This window comes from Mytilus galloprovincialis, chromosome 8, assembly GCF_965363235.1.
Source record: "Mytilus galloprovincialis chromosome 8, xbMytGall1.hap1.1, whole genome shotgun sequence".
NCBI classification, from domain to species: Eukaryota; Metazoa; Mollusca; class Bivalvia; order Mytilida; family Mytilidae; genus Mytilus; species Mytilus galloprovincialis.
In genome coordinates this window covers 95,661,884-95,682,750 of record NC_134845.1, presented here as the reverse complement: position 1 = coordinate 95,682,750, position 20,867 = coordinate 95,661,884, and the positions used below count along the sequence as shown (strand labels likewise).

Sequence of the window (20,867 nt, the reverse complement as noted above, 5' to 3'; positions counted from 1 at the left end):
TGAACATTTTTCACTGCTTAAATTTTCTGTATCTATAACCATTCAAGAATTATAGGGAAATCAAAGACATATGAAAATCTAAAATATGACCTTGACCTTTGACCTTGACCTAATTTTCTAAGTTAGGACCCAGGGGACTCAAATAAAAACATTCCAGGGTTATACGGTTAACGGTTTATGAGTTAAAAAAACATACCGACAAATTTATTCCGTAAAGGTACATAACTCCTATAAAATTTCATCGAATCGCTTCGATCCAAATTAGCCAAAAATTCCTGAGGATGTAACGAACAATTTGTAAAAAGAATTTTGTCGCTTTCTTATTTTGTTACGAAGGAGATGCACACACATGACAAACAGTGAATAGGGAGATAACTCTTACAAAGAAAATGGTTCGGCTTAGCAGGGTGAAATTTAAAAGCGCATAACCTATACGATACAATATGAAAAAAAAATCTAAGCGACATATTGCGAAACAAACATTTATCGCAAGAACAAAATTTGGCGGAAGAAAAAAAAAAAAAAATAATAATAATAATAATAATCAGAACAAATACAATAGGCTTTCCACAGAAAAGTGGAAAGACCTAATAATATGGAAAAAACTGGAGTTGTCGTTCGTTTTACGTTGATAGGATAGATAGCACACAACCTACATTCAGTTGTAAGTGGAGGGTTAAAAAAAAAGGGGGGGGGGGGCAAAAGGGGGTCTCGGGGAGATTTTTTTTTTTTTTTTTATTAACGGAACAGAATGGTTAAAAAGGTTTTTTACAATATAAATCAATTGCTTTAAAAAAGCAATTGTAGGGGGTCTTTCTCCCTTTAAAATTAATTGAATTGGGGGTGGGGGTGGGGTGTTTGTTTGTTTGTTTGTTTGTTTGTTTGTTTGTTTCTGTATGGGGTCTATATTATTGTTACCGGAGAAGTTTCATGTTTAGTTTGGAAAGTTTTTATTTTATTTTAGGTACAGCGCGCGCGCCATATCACGTGACACGGGTTTATAATAACGAAAAGATAGTCTTTTTATTCCTTTTTAGGTGGGGACTTTGAACAGACAACATGTATAGAGACGGAATGCACACAATGTAATTTCTTTTGTCATTGTAGGAAATTGACATTTTGATGACAGTTCACAAACAGTGCATGATTTGGATTTATTTGATCCGGTGTAACTTTAAAACACATTTATTGATTATTTTCTGATAATGTACATTTTTCAGCACCTGTTTGTAACACAGATTAGTATTTCAATCTCGGAGCGGACATTTTATTGTAGGCTTTTACTGAAATTTACGGACCTAGCAAGCAATTTTTACGGCATTGCAATTTTTTTTCTCTAGGAAAAGCTTTGAGAGATATCTGTACCAAATTTTTTTACAAACTTTTAGTACATGTATGCCCTGCTGACTGCAAATTTTGAGGTCGATTGTACTTGTAGTTTCAGAGTACATGTGGATTTTTTTTTCAGAAGTGACGCAAGAACAATATTAAATTTCAATTTTTCATGAAACATGATTGATTGATCATGAAACATGATTGATTGATCATGATCATGATTGATTGATCATGATTGATTGATTGATTGATTGATTAGTTGGTTGGTTGGTAAAACACGTTGGATAGGGCCAATTCAAACAGCGAAAAAGAAACAAAAAAGATCTTGGACCCTATATTAAACACACGAGACGGAAACATGATTGATTGATTGGTTGGTTGGTTGGTTGGTTGGTTGGTTGGTTGGTTGGTTGGTTAAACACGTTGGATAGGGCCAATTGAAACAGCGAAAAAGAAACAAAGAAGATCTTGGACCCTATATTAAACACACGAGACGAGACGGAAACATGATTGATTGATCATGATTGATTGATCATGATTGATTGATTGATTGATTGATTGATTGATTGATTGATTGGTTGGTTGGTTGGTTGGTTAGACACGTTGGAAAGGGTCAATTGAAACAGCGAAAAAGAAACAAAGGAGATCTTGAACCCTATATTAAACACATGAGACGGAAACATGATTGATTGATTGATTAATCATGATCATGATTGGTTGATTGATCATGATCATGATTGGTTGGTTGGTTGGTTGGTTGGCAAACACACATAAAAATCTTCAAGTCGTGCCCCATATCACATATGTACATGACCTTGACCTTTGACCTTGTGACCTTTGTCAAGGTCATTGCTTCACAATGTCATTGCAAAAGACCCTATGGGTCAAGGACCTTTTGTTTAAGTGTTTTGCCTAATAATGGCTTTTTATAAACCATCAATGGGGGTTATGTCCCTTACATAATGGTAAAACCAATACAGTCATAAAGTAACAAAGTTGCCCCTTGAAGTACTGAACATTTTTCACTGCTTAAATTTTCTGTATCTATAACCATTCAAGAATTATAGGGAAATCAAAGACATATGAAAATCTAAAATATGACCTTGACCTTTGACCTTGACCTAATTTTCTAAGTTAGGACCCAGGGGACTCAAATAAAAACATTCCAGGGTTATACGGTTAACGGTTTATGAGTTAAAAAAACATACCGACAAATTTATTCCGTAAAGGTACATAACTCCTATAAAATTTCATCGAATCGCTTCGATCCAAATTAGCCAAAAATTCCTGAGGATGTAACGAACAATTTGTAAAAAGAATTTTGTCGCTTTCTTATTTTGTTACGAAGGAGATGCACACACATGACAAACAGTGAATAGGGAGATAACTCTTACAAAGAAAATGGTTCGGCTTAGCAGGGTGAAATTTAAAAGCGCATAACCTATACGATACAATATGAAAAAAAAATCTAAGCGACATATTGCGAAACAAACATTTATCGCAAGAACAAAATTTGGCGGAAGAAAAAAAAAAAAAAAATAATAATAATAATAATAATCAGAACAAATACAATAGGCTTTCCACAGAAAAGTGGAAAGACCTAATAATATGGAAAAAACTGGAGTTGTCGTTCGTTTTACGTTGATAGGATAGATAGCACACAACCTACATTCAGTTGTAAGTGGAGGGTTAAAAAAAAAGGGGGGGGGGGCAAAAGGGGGTCTCGGGGAGATTTTTTTTTTTTTTTTATTAACGGAACAGAATGGTTAAAAAGGTTTTTTACAATATAAATCAATTGCTTTAAAAAAGCAATTGTAGGGGGTCTTTCTCCCTTTAAAATTAATTGAATTGGGGGTGGGGGTGGGGTGTTTGTTTGTTTGTTTGTTTGTTTGTTTGTTTGTTTCTGTATGGGGTCTATATTATTGTTACCGGAGAAGTTTCATGTTTAGTTTGGAAAGTTTTTCTTTTATTTTAGGTACAGCGCGCGCGCCATATCACGTGACACGGGTTTATAATAACGAAAAGATAGTCTTTTTATTCCTTTTTAGGTGGGGACTTTGAACAGACAACATGTATAGAGACGGAATGCACACAATGTAATTTCTTTTGTCATTGTAGGAAATTGACATTTTGATGACAGTTCACAAACAGTGCATGATTTGGATTTATTTGATCCGGTGTAACTTTAAAACACATTTATTGATTATTTTCTGATAATGTACATTTTTCAGCACCTGTTTGTAACACAGATTAGTATTTCAATCTCGGAGCGGACATTTTATTGTAGGCTTTTACTGAAATTTACGGACCTAGCAAGCAATTTTTACGGCATTGCAATTTTTTTTCTCTAGGAAAAGCTTTGAGAGATATCTGTACCAAATTTTTTTACAAACTTTTAGTACATGTATGCCCTGCTGACTGCAAATTTTGAGGTCGATTGTATTTGTAGTTTCAGAGTACATGTGGATTTTTTTTTCAGAAGTGACGCAAGAACAATATTAAATTTCAATTTTTCATGAAACATGATTGATTGATCATGAAACATGATTGATTGATCATGATCATGATTGATTGATCATGATTGATTGATTGATTTATTGATTAGTTGGTTGGTTGGTAAAACACGTTGGATAGGGCCAATTCAAACAGCGAAAAAGAAACAAAAAAGATCTTGGACCCTATATTAAACACACGAGACGGAAACATGATTGATTGATTGGTTGGTTGGTTGGTTGGTTGGTTGGTTAAACACGTTGGATAGGGCCAATTGAAACAGCGAAAAAGAAACAAAGAAGATCTTGGACCCTATATTAAACACACGAGACGAGACGGAAACATGATTGATTGATCATGATTGATTGATCATGATTGATTGATTGATTGATTGATTGATTGATTGATTGGTTGGTTGGTTGGTTGGTTAGACACGTTGGAAAGGGTCAATTGAAACAGCGAAAAAGAAACAAAGGAGATCTTGAACCCTATATTAAACACATGAGACGGAAACATGATTGATTGATTGATTAATCATGATCATGATTGGTTGATTGATCATGATCATGATTGGTTGGTTGGTTGGTTGGTTGGTTGGCAAACACACATAAAAATCTTCAAGTCGTGCCCCAAATCACATATGTACATGACCTTGACCTTTGACCTTGTGACCTTTGTCAAGGTCATTGCTTCACAATGTCATTGCAAAAGACCCTATGGGTCAAGGACCTTTTGTTTAAGTGTTTTGCCTAATAATGGCTTTTTATAAACCATCAATGGGGGTTATGTCCCTTACATAATGGTAAAACCAATACAGTCATAATGTAACAAAGTTGCCCCTTGAAGTACTGAACATTTTTCACTGCTTAAATTTTCTGTATCTATAACCATTCAAGAATTATAGGGAAATCAAAGACATATGAAAATCTAAAATATGACCTTGACCTTTGACCTTGACCTAATTTTCTAAGTTAGGACCCAGGGGACTCAAATAAAAACATTCCAGGGTTATACGGTTAACGGTTTATGAGTTAAAAAAACATACCGACAAATTTATTCCGTAAAGGTACATAACTCCTATAAAATTTCATCGAATCGCTTCGATCCAAATTAGCCAAAAATTCCTGAGGATGTAACGAACAATTTGTAAAAAGAATTTTGTCGCTTTCTTATTTTGTTACGAAGGAGATGCACACACATGACAAACAGTGAATAGGGAGATAACTCTTACAAAGAAAATGGTTCGGCTTAGCAGGGTGAAATTTAAAAGCGCATAACCTATACGATACAATATGAAAAAAAAATCTAAGCGACATATTGCGAAACAAACATTTATCGCAAGAACAAAATTTGGCGGAAGAAAAAAAAAAAAAAAAATAATAATAATAATAATAATCAGAACAAATACAATAGGCTTTCCACAGAAAAGTGGAAAGACCTAATAATATGGAAAAAACTGGAGTTGTCGTTCGTTTTACGTTGATAGGATAGATAGCACATAACCTACATTCAGTTGTAAGTGGAGGGTTAAAAAAAAAGGGGGGGGGGGGCAAAAGGGGGTCTCGGGGAGATTTTTTTTTTTTTTTTTATTAACGGAACAGAATGGTTAAAAAGGTTTTTTACAATATAAATCAATTGCTTTAAAAAAGCAATTGTAGGGGGTCTTTCTCCCTTTAAAATTAATTGAATTGGGGGTGGGGGTGGGGTGTTTGTTTGTTTGTTTGTTTGTTTGTTTGTTTGTTTCTGTATGGGGTCTATATTATTGTTACCGGAGAAGTTTCATGTTTAGTTTGGAAAGTTTTTCTTTTATTTTAGGTACAGCGCGCGCGCCATATCACGTGACACGGGTTTATAATAACGAAAAGATAGTCTTTTTATTCCTTTTTAGGTGGGGACTTTGAACAGACAACATGTATAGAGACGGAATGCACACAATGTAATTTCTTTTGTCATTGTAGGAAATTGACATTTTGATGACAGTTCACAAACAGTGCATGATTTGGATTTATTTGATCCGGTGTAACTTTAAAACACATTTATTGATTATTTTCTGATAATGTACATTTTTCAGCACCTGTTTGTAACACAGATTAGTATTTCAATCTCGGAGCGGACATTTTATTGTAGGCTTTTACTGAAATTTACGGACCTAGCAAGCAATTTTTACGGCATTGCAATTTTTTTTCTCTAGGAAAAGCTTTGAGAGATATCTGTACCAAATTTTTTTACAAACTTTTAGTACATGTATGCCCTGCTGACTGCAAATTTTGAGGTCGATTGTATTTGTAGTTTCAGAGTACATGTGGATTTTTTTTTCAGAAGTGACGCAAGAACAATATTAAATTTCAATTTTTCATGAAACATGATTGATTGATCATGAAACATGATTGATTGATCATGATCATGATTGATTGATCATGATTGATTGATTGATTTATTGATTAGTTGGTTGGTTGGTAAAACACGTTGGATAGGGCCAATTCAAACAGCGAAAAAGAAACAAAAAAGATCTTGGACCCTATATTAAACACACGAGACGGAAACATGATTGATTGATTGGTTGGTTGGTTGGTTGGTTGGTTGGTTGGTTGGTTGGTTGGTTGGTTAAACACGTTGGATAGGGCCAATTGAAACAGCGAAAAAGAAACAAAGAAGATCTTGGACCCTATATTAAACACACGAGACGAGACGGAAACATGATTGATTGATCATGATTGATTGATTGATTGATTGATTGATTGATTGATTGATTGGTTGGTTGGTTGGTTGGTTAGACACGTTGGAAAGGGTCAATTGAAACAGCGAAAAAGAAACAAAGGAGATCTTGAACCCTATATTAAACACATGAGACGGAAACATGATTGATTGATTGATTAATCATGATCATGATTGGTTGATTGATCATGATCATGATTGGTTGGTTGGTTGGTTGGTTGGTTGGCAAACACACATAAAAATCTTCAAGTCGTGCCCCAAATCACATATGTACATGACCTTGACCTTTGACCTTGTGACCTTTGTCAAGGTCATTGCTTCACAATGTCATTGCAAAAGACCCTATGGGTCAAGGACCTTTTGTTTAAGTGTTTTGCCTAATAATGGCTTTTTATAAACCATCAATGGGGGTTATGTCCCTTACATAATGGTAAAACCAATACAGTCATAATGTAACAAAGTTGCCCCTTGAAGTACTGAACATTTTTCACTGCTTAAATTTTCTGTATCTATAACCATTCAAGAATTATAGGGAAATCAAAGACATATGAAAATCTAAAATATGACCTTGACCTTTGACCTTGACCTAATTTTCTAAGTTAGGACCCAGGGGACTCAAATAAAAACATTCCAGGGTTATACGGTTAACGGTTTATGAGTTAAAAAAACATACCGACAAATTTATTCCGTAAAGGTACATAACTCCTATAAAATTTCATCGAATCGCTTCGATCCAAATTAGCCAAAAATTCCTGAGGATGTAACGAACAATTTGTAAAAAGAATTTTGTCGCTTTCTTATTTTGTTACGAAGGAGATGCACACACATGACAAACAGTGAATAGGGAGATAACTCTTACAAAGAAAATGGTTCGGCTTAGCAGGGTGAAATTTAAAAGCGCATAACCTATACGATACAATATGAAAAAAAAATCTAAGCGACATATTGCGAAACAAACATTTATCGCAAGAACAAAATTTGGCGGAAGAAAAAAAAAAAAAAAATAATAATAATAATAATAATCAGAACAAATACAATAGGCTTTCCACAGAAAAGTGGAAAGACCTAATAATCAGAACAAAAACAATAAGTCTTTCCACAGAAAAGTGGAAAGACTTAATAATCAGAACAAATACAATAGGCTTTCCACAGAAAAGTGGAAAGACCTAATTAATATTGCAGTATAAGATGCTTAATTAGAGCGTTAAATTGTTTGTGTTGATTAATAGTTTTGTATTATTAACATCAGAGACATATATAATACATAATTGTATTATACATAATATATGTCTCAGTCAACATAAACTTCCTCCTTCGAAAATGGCAATTTTCCGCCATTGGAGTTTTGAGCATTTTCTACTTTAGACAAGGTTGTTTTTCATAAAATTAAAAGAATGTCGTATAAATCATATTAAAATTGTGTTCGCGTTGTTAAAAACTAACAAAAATTAATCTCCTTTTTATTATAAAATTACACTATTTTATTTGAAATCAGTTATTTCTAACAACTCGAGATAAGTCGAGATAAGAATCGAGATATAATAAGAATTAAAATACTTAAACTTTTATTTTTGTAGAAAAAGAATGCAGTTATTGTTTTATTTTGATATAAATTATTAATTATTATTGGTTGTTCTTCTTAAATTATGTTTACTGTAAGAAAAAGGTGTTAAATTTTTGTACGCGTTGCGTAAAATGCAAATATTTCTTCTCATATTTGAAAATATTGTAACTTCATTTGCAATCAGTTGTTATAAATTCCTTTTTATGACTAATTTTGTAAAAAACGTGAATATATGAGGATCAGTATCTGTTTACTTTTGATTTTGTTGAACCAGAATGCAGTCATTTCTTTATTTGAATGGAAATTATTGACCACAATTTAAATTGTTTACTGTATATAGTTTAGAATTGGTATTTTTTTCATAAAATTAAAAGAAAATCAGAGAAATTATATTAACATTTTATTCGCGTTATTTAAAATACCCCAAATCATTCTTCTTTTTTTTTTAAATGATACAATTTTATTTGAATTTAATTAGAATAGGATATAATAAGATTTAAAATACTTTAACTTTTATTTTTGTGGAATAGGAATGCAGATATTACTTTATTTTGATACAAATTATTAACCGCCAAATGATTTCAGTACTTTTTGTACATTCGGATTGTCTGTTCTTCATAATATATGCTTACTGTAAGGAAAATAATACTAAATTTTCGTACGCTTTGCCTTAAATGCAAATATTTCTTCATTTTACTGAAATTATTGACCGCCATTGGATTGTTGTACTCTAAAGTTTTTTTTCATATAATTAAAGGAATGTCAGAGAAATCATACAAAAACTTTATTCTCAATTGTGTAAAATAACCAAAATCATTTATCATTTATTAAAAATGATACTATTTTATTTAAAATCAGTTATTTTTAAAATCTCAAGACAAGTCTTTTAATAAGAATCGAGATATAATAAAAATTAGAATACTTAAACTTTTATTTTTTTTTGGAATAAGAATGCAGTTATTTTATTTTGATATAAATGATTAACCGCCATATGATTTCAGTACTTTTTGTTCATCAAGATTGGTTGTTCGTCGTGAATTATGTTTACTTTAAGAAAAAAGATGTTAAATTGTTGTACGCGTTGCGTAAAATGCAAATATTTCTTCTCATATTTGAAAATATTGTAACTTCAATTGCTTTAAATTCCTTTTTATGACTAATTTTTCAGTTTTGGAGGTCAAGCTGTATTGTACAAGAATCTATAAAACAATTTGGAATGCTATGAAGAACAAAGACGCTAAATTAATTCAAGTGTGGACATCACAATATAGCAACTAATTACATAATAATTAATTATGTAATATTTATGTCATAATGAAATTATCACAACTTGAAAGATTACTCTTTCTTCTTTCTTTTGGTACCTCATTTATAAAATATAAAGAAGGATGAAATGAATTACATCAGTTTAAAGTTGTCCGATTGGGAGTGAACAAATCTTTGTATTGTGCTACCTTAAACTTCTTTTTTTGTGGAATAAGAATGCAATTAATACATTATTTTGATACAAATTATTAACCGCCATATGATTTCAGTACTTTTTGTTCGTCAGGATTGGTTATTCTTCATAAATTATGTTTTCTCTAAGGAAAAAGATCTAAATTTTTGTACGTGTTGCCTAAAAGGCAAAAATTTCTTCTCATATTTGCTTAAATAAAACCAGCATTTTTTATAATTTGTTGTTTTAAAGGCTTCGATTGTGACAAGAATATAGAAAGGCCGTGATGGTGATAAATTAAATCTACAGAATTTTATGATGATAAGGATACACAAATTTTAAATATTGAAAACAATAGACTAAAATTTTCAATAACTGATCCTTTCGTTTCTTTTTCCCCGAGTATTTTTTGAAAATGATAAAATCAAAATCGCGATAATAAGACACCGTTTAAGAACTCGCCGGGTTTCAAATATTATAACCTAAATGAAAACGGAAAAGACCATTCTTTAATGATGATATTTTAATTTAGGTTTTATCTGTACATTTCTTTTCATTTGAATTCATAAAACTTTGTTAATTAATTAATAAAGAATGTATCAGTTGTACTTTAACTTTCGTATTTCATGGGTCATCATTTTAATTAAATTAAACGAAACTAAGGTTCCGTAATTTGTATTAGGTTGTCATGTGAAGTATTAAAGTTCAATCCGTCAGCAAGGTCGATCGGTACTATCCGTCCGATCAGTCAATTACTTTTACTATAAGTCTGACGGATTGCTGACGCGAGTTTGACGCGAACTTGACTGATCGGTGACTGATCGATGACCGCTGTTTGAACGTTAAAACAGTAACGCATAAGATTGCAAGTACTGTAACACATTGTGCATTGTTTTTGCAATTTCAAACATTTTATCTTAAAATTTTGATCATTTTACCTTGGTTTAAAATTGTATTATACTTGACTTTTGAACCTTTGTCTGACTTCTAGAAAATGGCTATTGTTATCTTAAAGTTCGATTCTGTGTTTGTTGCATTTTAGTGTTTCTGTTGTGTCGTTGTCCTCCTCTAATATAAAAAAGAAGATGTGGAATGAAAGAGGGACGAAAGATACCAAAGGAACAGAAAAACTCATATTGTCAATTAGACAACTCTCCACTAGACCGAAAAAACACAGAAATAAACACCTAATGGTCACCGTACGGCATTCAACAATAAGCAAAGCCCATACCGCTATAAAAGGCCCCGAAATGATAATGTAAAACAATTTAACCGAGAAAACTAACGGCCTAATTTATGTACAAACAAGAGGCTGTCACAACGACAGCAAACCGGATTTATTAACATTTATTTGTGTCCTGGCAATATCACAAGAACTATTACTGATGAATGGTGAAAGTGAAAATCGTCAATATCAAATTTGTCCTCCATTTTGTCATCAGTATCATCATATTAAAATTTGAAAAGCTTAGATTGAATGGTTCATGAGTAATGCAACAACGTGAATGGAAACGCCATTTACGATCTTTCAAGAACCATAACTCCTGAACGGTAAAAGTCAAAATCGTCATAGAAATATAGAAAGGCCGTGATGATGATAAATTAAATCTACAGAATTTTATGATGATAAGGATACACAAATTTTTTGGACTTCCAAACCTTCCGCTGTTATAACAATGTTAATCATAACAGTAAAATGACAACATTACATGATAGGACTACAATACAAATAAATGGGAGAGCATATAGAACAGAGAAACACACGAATAATAGCTAACATTAGGTGCCAGGTTTAAAATTTAATACGCCAGACGCGCACCTTGTCTACACAAGACCAACCAGTGTTGCTCTGATGAGAAAAGTTCGAAAGCCAAAAAAAAAGCTACAAAATTGAAAACCATTGAGGACATAAAGTTCCAAAAAGTTGTGCCAAATATAGGGTTTTCTGCCTAAGATAAGAACATCCTTATCATTTAAATAATTCATATACTTTTCAAACAGTATTTTTGATAAAATAGCTATACATGTACATGTATAATAGATATAAATGATAAAACCGGTGACTAACTACAAAATGAAAACTGATAGATAAATATCCTATCACAAGCATATAAAAATTCGCAGCCGCGTTAGCCAAATCGATAAAAGCACAAATTTAAGTGACGTCACAGTGGAATTTCGAAAAATTTCCTCAAAAATAGGATAGAATTCGGATAGAATTCAATATTGGGTTTGTAATGGGTTTGTAATGTTGATATATATCAAAGAGTGATAGTAATTAGATAAACAATTTAATATCTAGCTATGTCGGTATTTATCTTAATCAAACTGTAAACCAAATATATCGTATAAATTTAGTTAACCAAATTAACTGGATGATTAATTATCTCTACCATAACACACGAAAACAGAAAAAGTAAGATTTACAACTGCAAACGATAACACATTTGACAAAATCTGAAGACAATAATAAACATTACATCAAAACTAAATGCATGGATTTCGGAGAGAAAAGTACCGTGACACGTCTTATAGCAATGCGAATTCACACTCAGCAAAACAGTCACAATCGGGTATAAGTCACGTTCGGTAATTAAAAGATGCAGAAAATATTAATATCAAAAAGAAAACAGCTGGTAATTTTTCCTCTTTCAGTCTTGATTCCTATAGATTGTAAACTTTTTAGTGATATTTCAATCTCATAAAATTGTAAGAATGTCGGTTTAGAATATTAAACATTTACCAAATATTACGATTCCCATCACTGTCTTTGTCATGCTGCCTACCGTCTTTGCTCTTATTCATGTATTCAATTATAATATGTGCCAAGTAGTTAATTAACCACCAAGATAGCTACCTAAATTCTACATTACCGTATACAGATTATCTTGCATGGTCATTGGGTTGTTATTATGTGGGAAGTTTTCTTAGAAACAACTGTCTAACGTGTCCTCTTACTACAGTGTTTACAAGACGTTAATACCAATATTTCTAGTGGAACCTTATACTAGTTGTATAACCATTGTTTCTCTTAGCTTGGTGTACCACAGTTCGTTTACACAAAGGAACAGTGTCCCATTATGCATAGAGGTTTCAGACTTTGACAAGTATCCTCTAACAGTGATAGGTCTCACTCAAGAACTCAATGATTGATTGTTGATCATTTGTCATATTTCTGGTATAATTAAATTTTCTTATGTATTATAATGCTTATACTTACGAAGGTTGTTTTCTGAAACAAAATCAATATGATGAAAAATTAAACTGCATCAAAATATAATGTATTTATAATATATAGTTTTTGCCACTCACAACTATGAATAAAATGAATTGTAATACTACAGTATACGTTACAGTAAGTGATAAACTATGCCTTGGATCTATGATCAGTCCCTGGGGTGTCCACTCTTTATATTCAAGATGATAGGACATGCCGTTGGAATAGGTAACTTTTTCAAGCTTGTTAATTTGTGAACAGGTCGCAAAAACTATTAGAAATATATGATAATGTCAATAAAATTCCAATAACTTCGTCTTTCATCTTTATTGGTGTTCCTGGCTGTGTTTAATCAACCATTATTTTTTTTCAACTTTTGGCACTTTGGTTTCCCACTGTCACATTATACACCAAACGAAACCCAAACAATATGGGAAAAGGTAACATTTGTACCTATTCAGTATATGAAAAGGTAACATTTTTACCTACTAAGTATATGAAAAGGTAACATTTTTGCCTACTCAGTATATGAAAAGGTAACATTTTTACCTACTCACTATTTGACAAGGTATCATTTTTACCTACTCAGGCATATAAAAAGGTAACATTTTTGCCTACTCAGTATATGAACAGACAACATGTTTACCTACTCAGTATATGAAAAGGTAACATTTTTACCTACTCAGTATATGAAAAGGTAATATTTTTACCTACTCAGTATATGAAAAGGTAACATTTTTGAAATTTGAATTATATAAAAAGGTTCAGGCAACAGAAACCAAGCGTCACCCCTATCAACTAAGTATTACAGTGTGTACCTGCCCCCTGAGGATCGGTCGGTCATATTGCTCCTTTAACTCCAGATCTGTTGTGAATACATTTGTGTTTATGTCAGATAATCAAATATATTAGTATGTACTGTTGTTAATAATGTTTTTGTGTGAAAATGTTAATGCAATATATTCTTTGTGTTCATCAGATAATCATTTGTTATACCACGTTCGAGAACAAATTTCATGAAAAAAAAAACTTTTCAATATTCCAGTACAGTTCTTTGGAACAGTATTCCTGTAGAAATCAAAATGAAAGAAACGATAGAACAGTTCAGACAAAGTTATTATAATGTCTTGTATTTAAACAAAAAATGTAATTATCAGATAAAGTTTGACTACTGTCTTGTATATCTGAAATTAACAAAATATGTTCATGAACAATTTCTGTATGTTTTTTGCCATTTGTTTTTGAATTAAAAGTTGTATGTATGTCAACGTATACATTATATTAATGTTACATTTTGAGTTATTCAGAGGGCATCGGGGGAGATTATTAATATTCTTACTGAGTTTACCCTCTTTAGATAAAATATTTATCAATATTATATTATATCACATTTCTGTATCAATTCAATATGACTTTTTCAGTATATTTCTCGTTAATAAATTTGAATAGGAGTACTTACTCAGAAGTTATTTCTGTCCTGAAATGTACACAATTTAGAGTTAAAATTATATTTGTAAATCAAAACACATATCAACGAACCCAAGACAAAAATATAAATAATAGACATGATAGACACACATATGTATGTTTTGTGAAAGTATGGTCTATTGTTGTTTATACAGACCGATGTGATCATACCATTTATAGTTTACTTAACGAGTTACAAAAAAAATTAAAAAATACAAAAAATACAAACCATTCGGATAATACATCCTTCTCCTTATTTAATTAAATAATCAGATTAGATAACTAGAATAAAATATTGAATTGAAACAACTACTAGTAGCTCATGTGGAAAGCACCAAATACTACTTTGCAGTTTATAATGAAAAATGGATCAACAACCAGTCTTTAGTGTCATTTAACTCTACCAAAAAGATGTTTGTTATGCACACAATCTAAAATGTAATGTGCAATAACAACACTTGTTTAAAATCATTGTATTGAGACTAGAAATTTTTAGAAAAGTAAACACGAACCATCATATAGAAATAAAATAATATGTTATGATTCTCAATAACACAAATATTCATCATAGTTATAATGATGGAGACAAAATCCCCATGTTGATTAATGTTTCCGTTATATGCATTTAAACGTTTACATTGATATGTGTGTACTTACTGAACATAATCCAAATTAAAGCAAACCAATCGGACAGAACAAAAGAAAAGGTCAACATGAATATATTGGGTTAAGATCATTTAAACGGAAATACATCGATATCATTAATCAACAGCCATCTAGATCCCACTCATAGGTTCGTTTTTCAATGATCGTAGCCCCATTCTCAGAATTTTATTAAGAAGATAAATTGGAGTGACTAACCAGATCAAAACATTACTTCCAGTATGGAGAGTTGACGATATATGCTTCTTCTGATATACATGTATTACCCTCCATTTATACCCAGTAAAGTATGTCACTATAGTTCAAATTGCTTTTGAGACATCTATTCTCCTATACAAAGATCTAAAACTGCTATAGCATGGCACTTATATGGAAAGTTGAGACAAAAACAAATCGGGATCGTAAAACATGTACATCATAAAACACTGTCTCAACGTTTTTGTTTTAGGAGCATCGCCACCTCCTCTTTTCAAACTAATAATGACCTTTAAATGGTGACATATAAATTGCGACAGACAAGTATCGTTATTTATATTGATGAGCTGTAATTTGTCCCGAGTTAGGTAAAAGAGGATATGAAAAAATTAATAGATTTTAATATAATGCAACCACTGACTAAGTCACTGTATGAGGACATGTATTTTTTATGTCTTACATATTTGAGGTTCATTATTAACATAAACAGCGCTTAACATATTTTAAAATGATGTCTGCAATTATCACAATGTTTTTTTGTTCCAAAAGTTAAAAACAAGTTCTACGGCTCAACATTGTTGAATTAACTATTGTGTTCTCTTTATCATGGTGGTATATTTGTTTACTCAGGAACAGTCTTTTATATGTATTTATCAAAGTTGTACAAAATCGAACATGTAAAAATGTTGTTTGTTTATAGTTGACACGTGTTTTGTTAATTATAGTAATGTCGGTTCAATTGGGATAATGAGTTCACGCACAGGGCTTAACATATTAATGCTGTCTGCTATTATCGCTATGCTTTTTTTTCAAAAGTATAAAAAAGTTCTACGGCTCAACATTGTTGAATTAACTATTGTGTCCTTTTTATCATGGTGGTATATTTGTTTACTCAGGAACAGTCTCTTATATGTATTTATCAAAGTTGTACAAAATCGAACATGTAAAAATGTTGTTCGTTTATAGTTGACACGTGTTTGGTTAATACTAGTAATGTTATTAGATATTATAAAATGTGCGCTTGCCTCTGCAAGTGGCGTCTCCCATGTTAGAGTTTGTGGTTATTTGATAAATATTTTATGTTCGTTTGAGTTTACGAATTAGAATTTAACAGTCAATACATAAGAGTAGAATACATATTCCCGAATATATCATATCACTTAAAATAGGTAACGGTCAGAGTCTGACGATAAATATCTAATTAAGAATAAGAAGTGGAAATGAGTTTTATCATAAATACTCAAAGATATAATATTTGGATCTATGACTGATAAAGGGTCTAAAATAAAATATGCCATGTTGTAATCTATATATACTATACGCGCGTTTTGATAATATCATTCAGGAAAGTCGAATCAATGTGTATTGTATTAACAATAAAGGTTAAAAATTGATAGACACAGATCTGTTTCAATAATTGTATTATAACATCTTTAACATAAAATGAAATTTTATTAAAAGGGAAAAACTTGTTTTCTGCTTTACATATCTATGTTTTTCAAATTTGCATATCTGATTTCATAATGAACTGTGCACTTGTACTTAGTCTTTTGTACTCTTCCGAAAGAGAACTACATAACATCACACTTACTTGCATTTACGGCATCTGTATCTGTATTGTTTAGCTGCACTTGTATTTCTATAAAATATATCATATTTAGATATCCTCAAGGGAGATGTCTAACTTTCATAGAACTTAATTTTATATAAATATTCGAACGTAATTAGTATTTGAATAATAACTTTTAATTTTGCTCAGACATTTGAATCTCATATCAAAATGTAGAATCACAAAAATCCTGAACTCAGAGGAACATTTAATCCGAAAGTCCATAATCACATAGCAAAATCAAATGACAAAACACATAAAAAACGAATGGAAAAGAATTGTCAAATTTCTGACTTGCTACAGGCATTTTCAAATGTAGAAAACGGTGGATTGAACTTGGTTTTATATCGCTGAACCTCTCACTTGTATCAAAATTATGCGCCATAATTAGTCAATTTTTCAAAAGTGTAATTTTATGTCTTTGATCTCTTTTCTGGACAAATTTTTATCATGAATACTTTAATGTAAGATATTTTCGAAAGCTAAACTGAACGAATAACATATATTTACATTGTTTATATATGTCGTGCAACCCTTTAGTCAGATCTATGAAAAGTAAACCATATGTATATTTTAAAACCAACGTCCCTAACATTAGTCGATTACGTGAAAAAAGAGACACAATTTAAAGCAATTGATGGTACTGCAAATCACTGATTCGTTTTAGGGTTTGCTATATTATTATAATCCTGGTACCTTTGATAACTATTTACACCACTGGGTTGATGCCACTTTTCGTCCCCGATGGCAGCACCGGCCCAGTAGTCACTCATCGGTGTTGACATGAATATCAACATGATCAATTATGTGGTCATTTTTATAAATTTCCTGTAACAAAATATTGATTTTTTTGAAAATCTAAGAATTTTCTTATCCGAAGAATAGATTACCTTAGGCGTATAAGGCACATCATTTCGGAATTTTAAGTTCTCAATGCTCTTTAACTTTGTACTTGTTTGGCTTTAAAACTGTTTTGATCTGAGCGTCGCTGATGAGTCTTATGTAGACGAAACGCGCGTCTGCCGTATTGAATTATAATCATGGTACTTTTGATAACCAATAAGTATGATGGTTAATATCATACTTATCGGTTCCGTTGGAATCAAAACCAATTGAACAAAGGATAAGTATAGAGATCACGAACAGTATAACGCAATGTTATATGTAAATATAACTTACAATTACAAACCTAGGTATTTTGATTAGTTGTATTAGTGTAGCAAAAGTCAAATCCACAGAAGAGATGAACACAAACACGGGAATAATAGAAACAACTTTGTTAAATGTCTATTATAAATACAAACCTGACGTTCTCCTTAGGTTTAGGGTTTTCTTCTTTTTTGACAGTTTCTCTGCGTAAAAAATAATGATCTTATTAACAATTTCATTCACATCTTATATGTGCGTTAAAATTGTAAATTATTATCAAAATCAAATAAAACGGTCTATTTCTAAATATAAACAAATCGAATTAGCTATGTTAAGATAATCCAAAAATATCGCAAATTATTTTCCAAATTGCATTTAAAGTACTGCTTTTTGTTTTATTTTGTTTTGTTTTGTTTTCCTATTTCACTTATTCAGGTGCTAAACAAGGTGGATTATAATAAACACAGTCATTTGAAATAGTTGTTTTCCTTGTGAAGCCCTGCCGGAATTTTTTTCTTGTGATTGATTTGATAAGATTTTGATAAGAGTTTTTAAATAAAGTTTGAACTTCCACTTTTTAATTCAAAACTGCAGGTTCAAGTATGTCTATTATTAGTTTGTACTAACACTTCATATATATGTCTATTATTAAAGATCGTTTAGTTTTTCTTTGGTTGCTGACTTCTTGGCGTGCATCCCAAAGTGTTTTGATAAGACTTCAACTAGAAAGGCCAATGATTCAATGAAACTTAAACACCTAATACAGTCTATACCATGTATATTGAATGAAATTATGTTTAGGTCTTCTTCATAATAAATTAAAAAAACATAAGTTTTGAGATTTGTATATTACGGTACAACAGGATTCAGAAGGAGCTTTTTATAAATTGGAGTTACAGTTTCCTATGAATTCATATAACAGCAAAGCTTTTTTTCTAAAAGTCCTTCATTTTTTCTTAAATTTGCTATATCATTAGTTTATAAAAGGTCCTTTATGGTTTTGAAAATCTCCTTAGAGTACAGGTATGTCATAACTTTTAATCAAATTATAACTTCGTTTTTTGACTATAACTTAATTTGCTGGTCAATTGTGAGTAATTGTAATGACAATATTAACAACAACCAAAATGAATTCAACGTATTTGACATTTTGTCTTTAAAATAAAAAAAAATCATTATTATAGTATAACGACGTCTTAGCTATCCTTGATCCTACTAGAAATTTACTACAAGTTCAGAATCATTCTTTTACACGTTTGGATATTTAATGTCCAGAAGTAGATACTGGAATGCTGATTTGTAATGGTTTTAATTACTTAAAGTATAAATCGGAATTATAATTTCTTTTAGTAGATATTGAAATTCAAATGTGTACTAGGAGGATTTTGAATCCTACTGAATTCCAATTTAAACTGTAAACATATATTTAGGATTCTATAAAGTCAACGCATAATTTTTCTTGTTTTCAAACTCATGAAATGCTGGTTATATTAATCAATGATCCGAGAACACTGACAATTTTGAATAACAGTGTATATTGACATTGCATTATCGCATATTCTATTAAATCTTGAGAACTTCGATTATCTGAGATACGAATACATAATATAATTGAAACAAGAAGCGGAAATGCCATAATTGTTCAACCCTTTGCAGTCGAAAAGAGACTGCTTTAATACAAAATTTGATATGAAAAAAGAGGAAAAGACAATAAGAGTTTTCAAAGCAATTTCATAGAATCAATAACAAAGAACAAACGTACCCAAATGTTAGTTCCCCAAACAGGTTTCCTATTTCTCCCTCTGCTACTGTCTTTTTGGCATATTTGACTGATGGCATAATAGGAATCTTCATTTCTTCTTCCATTTGATCGATTTGTGACTTTATTCTTTTTAGCTTTTGTAACAACTTCGTAGTATCTTTTATACCCTGGGTGTCTTGATAAAATTTCTGCTGCTCCTTTGCCTTATCCAAAGCTGTTTTTAACTCATTGCCAACAGACTGTAAGGTTTGAACATTCCTTCTATCTTTCTCCTTTACAGTATTAATAAGACCTTCGACTTTCTTATCAATCATCTCTTTCAAGTGTCTGCCTTCTTCTTTTATAACCTGGATAACTTTCTGTACATCAGCTTGATATGTATTGGTACCTTGGTCAATATCTGTTATCTTTGACTGCAGGTTTCTCATCTTCATGTCGATCACTGTTTTGACCTCATTTTTGATTCCTTCAGTTGATTCCTTGATTTCAGCAAAATCATGTGATTTGTGTTTTTTAATCACACATATTTTACATATCGGCGAATCACATTCCTTACAGTAATATATAAAGTTTTCATCATGTTCTTTACAATATTGTTTAACTTCCGGGTTTATATTTGGACCACTTAGAAATGAGTGATTTTCGCTAATTTTCGCCCGTAAATGAGATATTTTACATCCATCACAAAACAACTGGTTACACTGTTCACAATAATTACGTCCAGGTGCAGAAACACAAATGTCACAAGTTTTAGAAGCTGATTGTGCCTTCTCCATTGTGATTTGTTTTGTTTGCAAGTTGTTATGACAAGGTTATCTAAATCCCGTACGTTTACAAAAAAAGAATAACCTTTCCGAATCATTAATTTTTGTTAAACTAACAGTAGAACTTTAAACTTGGGTTGTTTTATCTGCATGTAGTTATGATAGAGTATATTTAAATATCGATAATAAACGGAGAAGGCTAACTCTTCCGGAACATGAATGTATTGTCATTAAATAAAAGGTAAAATGTATAATAATCCTATCAATAACCAGTATTTTTAATTTTTTAAAGGGAATATATTCATATGTTATATTTTGAAATATAATTGTTGTCAATTCATATTGTTGTAAAATGAAATTATCACTTCAATCCCAAACTAAAGATGTAAATTGATATATTGGAAATCAGACAAAATTAGAAATAAGCCGCTCCATTTTTTACAAATGTTTGTCTATTTTGGTAAGGTTGATAATGTGTGATTTGCTGTATACTATC

General features: G+C 31.2%; 1 protein-coding gene across 1 annotated transcript in view; it reads right to left on the bottom strand.

Annotated features, from left to right (window-relative positions):
- The window catches only part of LOC143043854 (E3 ubiquitin-protein ligase TRIM71-like), an 88,593-nt gene extending 68,010 nt beyond the window's left edge, over positions 1-20,583 (bottom strand). Inside the window, exons 1-2 of the mRNA XM_076216037.1 lie at positions 19,608-20,583; positions 18,001-18,048 (exon numbers count right to left, since the gene is read on the bottom strand). Of these exons, the coding sequence (XP_076072152.1) occupies positions 18,001-18,048; positions 19,608-20,383 (824 nt within the window). The 5' untranslated portion in view covers positions 20,384-20,583. The remainder of the gene's footprint in view (positions 1-18,000; positions 18,049-19,607) is intronic.
- Between the last annotated feature and the right edge of the window lie 284 nt (positions 20,584-20,867).